Source organism: Thamnophis elegans, chromosome 8 (assembly GCF_009769535.1).
Source record: "Thamnophis elegans isolate rThaEle1 chromosome 8, rThaEle1.pri, whole genome shotgun sequence".
Lineage (NCBI taxonomy): Eukaryota > Metazoa > Chordata > Lepidosauria > Squamata > Colubridae > Thamnophis > Thamnophis elegans.
Window position 1 is genome coordinate 75,091,135 of NC_045548.1, and position 9,865 is coordinate 75,100,999.

At 42.0% G+C, this 9,865-nt stretch overlaps 1 protein-coding gene across 1 annotated transcript; it reads right to left on the reverse strand.

The window, feature by feature from the left end:
* Positions 1 to 8,116: 8,116 nt before the first annotated feature.
* LOC116512050 (mas-related G-protein coupled receptor member H-like) lies at positions 8,117 to 9,049 on the reverse strand. The gene has a single exon (XM_032222325.1). The coding sequence runs from the start codon at positions 9,047 to 9,049 to the stop codon at positions 8,117 to 8,119; it is 933 nt and encodes a 310-aa protein (XP_032078216.1).
* Positions 9,050 to 9,865: the final 816 nt, after the last annotated feature.

The following is a 9,865-nucleotide window of genomic DNA, read 5'->3' on the forward strand; positions in this document are numbered from 1 at the left end:
GCAGTTGGGGAGCCCTCCCATGTTCCCGGCACTGGCGGTCGGGCGAGAGGCGCGGCCGCTCCCAATAGCCGCCCCGTCGATGCAGAACCCACCAGCGGCCAGGCAGGTGAGGGCGAGGGGGCCGAGCCGGGCAGCTGAGCACAGCAGGGGAGGCAGCTGGCCTCACTGCCTTTGCTGCAGAGCAGAGCCGCCCTCTGTCGGGAGGCCAGTTATATATATTGATATATATTGATATATATCACAGTATATGGTCTCTCATGTAATTTACAAACTTAAAAATGGGAAGTGAAAGGGCCTCATAAGTGGAATAGCCTAGGGCCTCTTTTCATCTAAATCCGGCCCTGGGTCTCGGGCCTAATTATAAGTCTTGCATCTTCATAATGTTTATTTGTTTATTTTACTTCCATCTCATCTCTCCTCTGGAAAGTCAACATCTTTGCACTATGAATACACTGCCAGATACACATCTGGTATCAATGCCCTGGTTATCCTCAAATAGGGATGATCCACTCTCTGGGAAAACCTGTCCCTTGTCTACCCCGTGTGCTGAATGCAAAAATCAGCACTGGCTTTCATGGGACTCTGAAGTATCTGGACATTTGCTCTCTCCCAAAGTGGGTTACGAGCAAGCTGAGTTGGGGAGCTTCCTTCATCCACAAGGGCTTTCTTTACCAGCAGCTGCAGTGAGCAGAGAAGGGGAGCAATCTTCCTTTTAGAGTGCATCCCGGAACAACTCACAGGTGGTTTCTAGATCATTCTCTCTTGTCTCCTCCCCACGGATCCAAGGCCCAAATGCCACCTGGTGGCCAACCAGTCTCTCCTCGCCCTACTCAGAGTCGGAACCCTGTCCAGGGTCCTCCACATCCTCCAGGGCCGACTCATAAGACCCCTCGCTATCAGAGTCTGGTGGCAGCTCCAGTGGCTCCTGCCAGGCCACAACAGGTGTCCATTTTAAGTCTTGAGATATGATAGAACCTAGAAACCTGAAGGTCTCTACTGTTGATACTGTGTTGTCTAGTATTGTAAGAGATGACAGGATAGGAGGGTTTCTGGAAAAATCTAACACCATTTCTACCGTTTTGAGTCTATTTAGTTCAAGATTGTTCTCTTTGCACCACAAGGCTAATTGTTCAACCTCCCATCTGTATGCAGATTCATTGTTGTCTTGAATGAGACCAATCACTGTTGTATCATCTGCAAACTTCAGTATTTTAACAGAGGGATCTTTTGAGATGCAATCATTGGTGTATAGAGAGAAGAGGAGAGGAGAGAGCACACAGCCTTGGGGGCCTCCTGTGCTAATTGTACAGGTATCTGGTGTGATTTTGCCTAGCTTCGCCTGCTGTTTTATGAATAGAGTGGCCTGGCTTTACAAAATATCCATTCACAAAGTGTAACCCCTTCAGGCTTTTGCTTGAGGCTGTTTTCCTATGGTAGAAAGACAGGCGGCTGATTTCTGCCTTTGTTCAGGAGATTTTACTCCTCTTCTCCTTTAAGGGAAATATTCTATTCTGCTTCCTCTAATATTTTGTAGAATAGTTCATTCTGGGGAAGGGGGAGGCTTCCCACAGTTGCTTTGCTGTCATATCAAGAATCTTTCTCCTCAGTAGAAAATGGACCAGTGAACTAACACAGAGAGTAGTCATATGTAATGAAAACAAAACATTTCCTATTGGAAATAACATCGTTGATAAAAATTCCAGTTGGTGGAAAAGAAAAGATGAGGAAGAAAAACAGAGGAAGCAAGATGGCTATGAGAAGCTTTCTTTGCCTCTTCCTTCAAGATTTAAGATAGCCTTTGATGAAGGGGGACAGGCTGGAGACCACCATGATATTTACAAACTGAGGTAAATATGAGAAGACCTGTAACCGTAGATCCTATAATGGCACAGAGTGTGGTGGACAGGTATGGTGGATGATGACATCGATGTCAAATTGGGAAGAAGACAGCCAGGTAACAGTCAATGCTGATGACCCTCAGAGGAAATTGACCAGTTGTGGTAAGTACTTCTAATATTTCTGTGAGAGAATCTTAAGCGGAACTATCTCAGTAATAACATTTAATATATTATTACATCATTGATGTACCTCGAGGCTTTGTTTCATTGATGATTGGCTATTGATAAACCCATAAATAGGTGTCAGGACTTTGGGCTAGGGCAAGCCAGGAAACAGATACAGGCAGCAAATACTGAAAAAGTTGCAATATCAGCTATAATAAGAAATATATTGTAAGTTTGGCAAATTAATCTACTTTGATTCTTGGCTTGGCTTGGCTCGTTCTTTCTCTGTAGCAATTTTGCTACCACTTCCGTTTACATGGCTCACCATTTAGGAACAAAACTGCTGATATGAGCATTCTCTTCCTCTTTTTTCTATATTCATTTGTTATTAGCACCAGGGAGAAAGGAGGAGGAGGAGGAGCAGAAGAAGAAGAAGGAGAAAGAGAAGGAGAAGGAGGAGAAGAAGGGGAAGAAGAAGAAGAAGAAGAAGAAGAAGAAGAAGAAGAAGAAGAAGAAGAAGAAGAAGAAGAAGAAGAAGAAGAAAAAGAAAAAGAAGAATCAGCCCTGAAAGTCAGAGAGCATTTCTTTTATCAGAGAATCAAATGGCCTTTGCAAGATTACTTTGTCTTTCCTGTACAGAATATTCTGTCCTCCCAAGGTTCTAGGGAGCTGAAATTTCATTAAACTGTTAGATTACTCTACACTACACTAAGGTAAACTATAGAACAAAATAATAAAATAAAATGTAGCATACAATGAAACATATATAACACCACCGAAGCAACCCTAAACTGATCTCCATAGAAGATCTCAAAGGAAACCATTTGGCAGAAATATGAATAATTACTCAGGCAGAATGCAGAGGAGAAAAAGAAGGCAAAAGGTAAGTGAAAGAATCTCCAACAAACAAAAAAGGACAAGAACATTTGATAGGACAGAAGATAATTATTGAAATAATTCTGCTATCTGTGACCTGAACAGTGTATGTCCTGTCTTCCCAAGGTTCTAGGTAGCTAACCTTTAATTAAAACCTATTAGACTAATCCACACTACACTAAAGTAAGACATAAAACAAAATAATAAAATAAAGTGAAGAAGGCAATGAAACAACATCTATAACACCATAGAAGCAACCTTAAAATCATCACTATAGAAGGTCTCAAAAGTAATGACATATTTTTGCAATTATTTTTGGAATGATATGAGTCATTTACTTGGGCCGAATGTAGGGGAGAAAGAGCAGGGAAAAGATAAAGAACTGAAACCCAAACTAAAACAAGAGAGAGAGAGAGAGAAGATGATTTGATAGGACAGAAGACAATGATTGCAATATTTCTCTGAGCTGAAAAATCTAACCAAGCAGTGCGGTGGCACAAGGCATGATATATCCAGAGAATCTTCTCTGATTCTCCAGAATAAAATGAGGAGCTTAGAGTCTGGCCATGGATGGGGGGGGGGGGGAGTCAATAGAAGAGAACCAGAAAAGGACATTGTCACAATTTTTTCAGCAAACATTGAAATGATTGACCCTGTGCTTATAATTTAGTGGTACAAAATGTAAGTGCTCTAAGGTCCCCTATACTGGATGCATCAGAAATCCCCACACTGTCTCCAAACAGAACTCCATTTCTGAGACTTGCCTGAACTGGCAAAGAGCCATTTTCATAGAACAGATACCTTGAAGAACTTTGTTTTTGCTAAGGACCTACCTGGTGATGATGTGCAAGAATTCTTGGGGAGCATCAACAAATCCCTTTGAGAATCCAAGGAGGTCCAGAAAGGATGTTGGACTACTTCGATGAATCCACTTTGGACTGTATTTGATGTCGCTGTGTGAGAGTAGCAGAATTTATTTAGCAAAAGGACCAGATTTCCTCATTGAGAAAAATAGGAACTTACTTGACATTTTGCTATAAACCAGGAACGAGAAAGCAGTTCTAAAATTCTGTGAAAAGGAGAGGGTGGAAAGCTGAATCGTAACTTGGGAGGAAAAACAGGAAATTTCAAGTTGAAAATCAGTCTGTTAAGCGATCTAGATATATTTAGAGTCCAAGCCCTATCAAAAGGTCAGCATAAAACAACGGATTTTTTTCTCAGAATGGTGAGCTGCCTTCTGTACTGTACAAGAACAAAGAATGCTTATCAACAAGAAATATACACATGTAAAACCTGTAGCAATTATTGGTAGTTAGAAAACTTGCAGACTTCAGCTAAAAGTTAGGGATGCCCTGCAGCAAATGAAACATCTATTAGATAACTCCTTGTGTTATCTATTGTGGAGGAAGAGTCTTCAAGGAAGATGAAACTCCTGAAAGCAGAGAGAAATCTACAAACAGAGTTTCAATCCCTCTGTAAAAATGTAGTTCTAACTTATCTCTAATCTTGGCTATCGCTCGACTAAAACAATTGTTTCATGCTACAAAAATAAAATCTCAACTTATTTTGTTTCCCTCGAAAAAGTACGTGGTCAGAGTACGTGTTCCCAGTGTGCAAATGGGTAGAGCTGCCAGACAAAAAGAACAACTCAGAATCAAGGTAGACTTAAAGTCACAGGTGGAAAGTGATTGCCCCCCCTCCCACAGGAAAAAAAGAGGAGCGAAAGGGGAGGGGGCTTTTGCAAGAAACAATTTGTTTATTCAGTCATTAGATTCATTTCAGGAGTGTGAAGATCTGTCCACGAATCTCAGAGACTCTGTGCCCAATCTTTCCTTGCACAGCGCCTCATTTGGAAAATATTTACATGGCAGCTTTCCAAGACAGATAAGGTCTGTAGTCATAATTACTCCTTTGGAAGACTGTTTGGTTTGCCAGGCCTTTGCTGAATGTGAATGAGAGGAATTCACATTCGTTTATTAAAAGGGGTTTTGTCAGAATCAAGACTCTGCTTTGTGCTTTTTGGGGAAACCAAAAGGTCAGAACACTGCGAAACGAAAACAAAAATGTGTGACTCAACTTTATTGTGATGCTTGCTTTATTGTGATGTTCTGGAATTAAACCCATAATAACTCCTTGGTATGCCTATATATTACTTGGTTACAGCTGTTTTTATACAGTAGAACTGAAGATTATTAACACTCTGTTGATTAAATAACTTAGGCGTTTAAAGACAAAGAAAAAAGTTCACATCAATATTTATTACGAGCAACGTGTTTAGCTGATAAGCAGAAGGTTGTTTAAATTTTACATCTAAAGCTAAACGTGGCATTACTAGACAACAGAAAAATTAAACAAAGTTATTAAACAACAATTCTACCTTAAGCTCGATACTTTATTATAATGTTTTAACTATATTACTATTTACAGTTTATGAATGTAGAAAAGGAAAAGAAACAAAACCAAGTGAACAACAACAATAAAACCACCCAAAGACTCTGATTTCTCACTTTGTTCTTTTTTTATTCTATGACTGCAATATTCTATGACTGGAATAATCGTAGAAGATTCCCACTCTGTCAAAAACCTTGGAGAACTCATCTCAAAAGATCTAAGTGCCAGATTGAATTGAATTGAATTGAATTGCTTTATTTGTATGCCGCCCTTTTCCCTGGGGGGACTCAGGGCGGCTCACAATCCAGGGGGAGGGGGGACAAACAAGTTACAAACATAGAGACAATACATCATTAAAAGCTCAACAGTCATACTATTCGAGTGGGGTTGAGGTCTTTAGCCCCAGGCCTGTCGGGACAGCCAGGTTTTAAGAGCTACGCGGAAGGTCTGGAGGGTGGTGAGGGTACGAATCTCCACGGGGAGTTCATTCCAGAGGGTCGGAGCAGCCACCGAGAAGGCTCTCCTCCGGGTAGTTGCCAGCTGACATTGGCCGGCTGATGGAATTCGGAGGAGGCCTAATCTATGGGATCTTATTGGCCTAGTGGAGGTAATTGGCAGTAGGCGGTCTCTCAAATACCCAGATCCAATACCATGAAGGGCTTTGTAGGTGACAACTAGCACCTTGAAGTGCACCCGGAGACCAACAGGCAGCCAGTGCAGCTCGCGGAGGATAGGTGTTATGTGGGTGAAACGGGGTGCACGGATCTCACTGTAACAGTAGTGCCAAAAAGGCATTAAGAGTTGTTAATCCAATTTTGCAAAGCTTCTTCTCCTGCAACATAGTACTGCAACTAGGGCATGCAAAACCTTTGCCAGACCAATCCACGAATACAGCTCACCTGCCTGGAATCCACACTGTATATCGGACATTCATACGATTGAGCAGGTATTTCATGAGAAGAGTACCCCACTCCTCTACACGCAATAGAATCCTTTATGCTACCAGGCTTGAAATTTGGGGCTTGGAGAACTTTGAACTACGCCGCCTACAGTCCACAAAATTGTCTGCTATAGTGTCCTACCTTTTCAATGACTACGTCAGCTTCAACCACAATAATACACATACAAATAGGGACCACTTTGGTGGGAAGGCAACAGTATTCCATGCGCGTTCAGCATTTAGTCATGCCAGCCACATGACCACGGAGACGTCTTCGGACAGCACTTGCTCTTCGGCTTTGAAATGGAGATGAGCACTGCCCCCTAGAGTTGGGAACTACTAGCACATATGTGCGAGGAGAACCTTTACCGTTATCTTTTATAAGTGTAGAGCCTCAAGTGCAAGTTATTCATTGCTACTCCAAAAGAAGTACCGAGGTCTTGCAAATGAATTTGAGCTACCTAGCAATAGCAGTTAGACTTATATACCGCTTCATAGGGCTTTCAGCTCTCTCTAAGTGGTTTACAGAGTCAGCATATCATCCCCACAGTCTGGGTGCTCATTTCACCCACTCGGAAAGATGGAAGGCTGAGTCAACCTTGAGCCGGTGAGATTAGAACCGCTGAACTGCAGATAACAGTCAGCTGAAGTGGCCTGCAGTACTGCACCCTAACCACTGCACCACCTCGGCTCCAGTACGTTCACCTTCTTTGAAGACCTTTTGCAAAAGGGCCTTCATGCTCTCCTTGGACTGAGCTCCCTTTTTCATCCCAGCTAGAAAGTAGATCGCTAGATTAATACTGATATTTAGGCAGGAAAACAGAATACCGCACATAACTCAATATTCCGGTTGATTCTGACTAGAAAGCAAAATAAATTGTGTATTTTATAAATGTCACATAGTTACTTTATTGGCAAGCATTAGATGTGGATTGATGTAGGCATTTCTTAAAATATAATCCTTTCTATGTGTATTCAGATGAAATAGCCAATATGTTGAAAGAGATTTGGTCCCACCTATTACCAGTGGTGGGATTCAAATAATTTACCAACCAGTTCTCTGTCCTAATGACCAGCTGGGTAGGTGGGGCTCGGTGGTCATGTGATCATGTGGGCATGGCCAAGTCAATGTCACTCACGTCGATGGGCACTTCGCCTTAGCTGTCACAATGTAATGAGGGTTAACCGGAGAGGCAGTTTCTGTAAGCAGGACAATAAAGATTAGACTAGAAACAACACCAGAATGTTTCCTTCCTGCCTTCCTTACAGGATTAGCCCTGTAAAGTGGAAAAAACCAAAATGAGATTTCCTCCAACAACCAGTTCTCCGAACTGCTTAGAAAGTTACCAACCGGTTCTCCCGAATAGGTGCAAACTGGCTGAATCCCACCACTGCCTATTACCCACCTATTACACCCCCAAGTAGTAATATGATTGATTGCTACTCAGAAGCTTCAGATTCGGGTTCATGTCAGCATTCCAAATAGCATCCAAAATTAAATCTGAGTCCAAGGCAAAGGATTCCTCAAAGTTCCAATTTATTTAGAGAGCCATGTTGGCATATCTGGGAAAACCCGAATTTGAAGAGTCTCAGTTTTCCTCACCCAAGTTAAAGTTCATGATCTTGCCCCCACACCCACAAGTCCATCCCATGGTCCAATCTTCCACTGCCATCCAGTTCCGGTCAGGTGCAGAGGTGCCAAGACAAAGGATGACCTTGGCTTTCTAGAAAAGAATTTTGTTTTGGCTACATAACATTCTACTCCATACTATTCCCCCCTCCCAATTCCCCACTATAAAAACAGCATAGTAGAATAAATAGAAGTGTGGCAGGCCAAAGATCCCAGAGGAACATGGCTGCAAGCCTGACAGAAGAACAGAGGACTTGGAAGTGGGTTTGAGCTCTTCTATCTCCCTCCAGTGGCTTCACTTTCATTGAAGGTATTTTGCAAAAGGGTCTTCATGCTCTCCTTGGACTGAGCTCCTTTCTTCCTCCCAACTAGAAAATAGATCACTGGGTTAATACTGCTGTTTAGGCAGGCGCATATTATAATACCTGTTTCCCAATGCAGCAGGAAAGGGCTAATTTGAACATTTGAAAAATTAACAATCAACACAAAGGCATTTAATGGAAAAGCAAGGATGAGGAAACAGAGAAGAGTAATTAAAACCATCAGTAAAAGCTGACCCTTATGTTGCTGTTTAGGTTTAAAACACACTTTGATGAAAAGAACCACAGTAGTGAGTGTGATAGACGGAATGCAAACTATAGCTGTCAGAAAGAAATGGAGACCAAACAGATTGTAATATCCAAAGACAACTATGAATACCATAATACTTCCATTCAGGAGGAAAGAGGAGACCCACAGGAAGATACACACCACGGTGGACAAATGTTTTGGCCGGGAACAGTGATGCCAGATTGGGAAGAGGACAACGATACACCGGTCGATGCTGATGGCCGCCAGAAGAAAATGAGAGTTCATAAACATCATGTAGGAGAAAAAGGCACAGAAATGGGAGAGAAATGTGCTTCCTAGAAAATTAGTCATTAGTTGGATATCATTTATAACTACAGATGTGAGGAATCCAAAGTCTGCAACGGCCAAGTTAAGGATGAATGTGGTGAAACAGTTTCTCTTAATCTGGAAGCCAAGTAGCCAGATGATGTAGCCATTGCCAACTAACCCAATACAACAGGTAAGGAAAGTAATACCCATCCACGCAATCCATCCTAAAATAAAAGGAGTGATCTCTCCTGCATTCTCATATGAGTCATTGGTATTGTTATACTTATAATAGTTTTCTGTAGCAACCAGATGTCCCAGGCTGGAATTCATCATTCAGCTTTTGCAATCCTCTGAAAATCTTTTTGAATGGAAGCTCCTATTAAAGAAAAGAAAAAAAAGATTGGATTCAGTCATTCCTGTCTCCTAATTAATACCAATATTGTCATAGCTTCCAGTTATCTAAAAGGCTGCTACAAAGAATTGTCCTCAAAAGCACCAGACAGCAGAAGAAGCAGCAGCGGATCAAGATAATCAAAGAGAGAACCAACCTAGAAATAAGGAAAAAATATCCTAACAGTTAAAACAATAAGCAGGTGGAATAGCTTATCTTCAGAAGCTGTGGGTGCTCATAGCAAGTTTTCAAGAATATAGCAATAGCAGTAGACTTATATACCGCTTCATAGGCCTTTCAGGCCTCTCTAAGCGGTTTACAGAGAGTCAGCATATTGCCCCCAACAATCTGGGTCCTCATTTTACCCACCTCGGAAGGATGGAAGGCTGAGTCAACCCTGAGCCGGTGAGATTTGAACCGCTGACCTGCTGATCTAACAGTAGCCTGCAGTGCTGCATTTAACCACTGCGCCACCTTGGCTCTTTTGAAGAGATTGGACAATCATTTATCTGGTTCCACCACAAAACCGCGGTAGACTAAAGTGTGCTCGACGAAAGCACGTATGTGACGTCATCACAGCGCGACGAAAACATCGTGCTGTGAGCGGTAAATTTAAAATTAACGCGAAAACCTTACCCTAACCCCCCCAAACCTAACCCTAAACCTAACCCTAAACCTAACCCTTAACCTAACCCTAAACCTAACCCTTAACCTAACGCTAAAGCTAACGCAAACCCTTAACCTAACCCTAAACC

What these genes read in the sequence shown, in the direction of transcription:
- LOC116512050 (XM_032222325.1), bottom strand. Translation starts at nt 9,049, where the DNA reads ATGAATTCCAGCCTGGGACATCTGGTTGCTACAGAAAACTATTATAAG.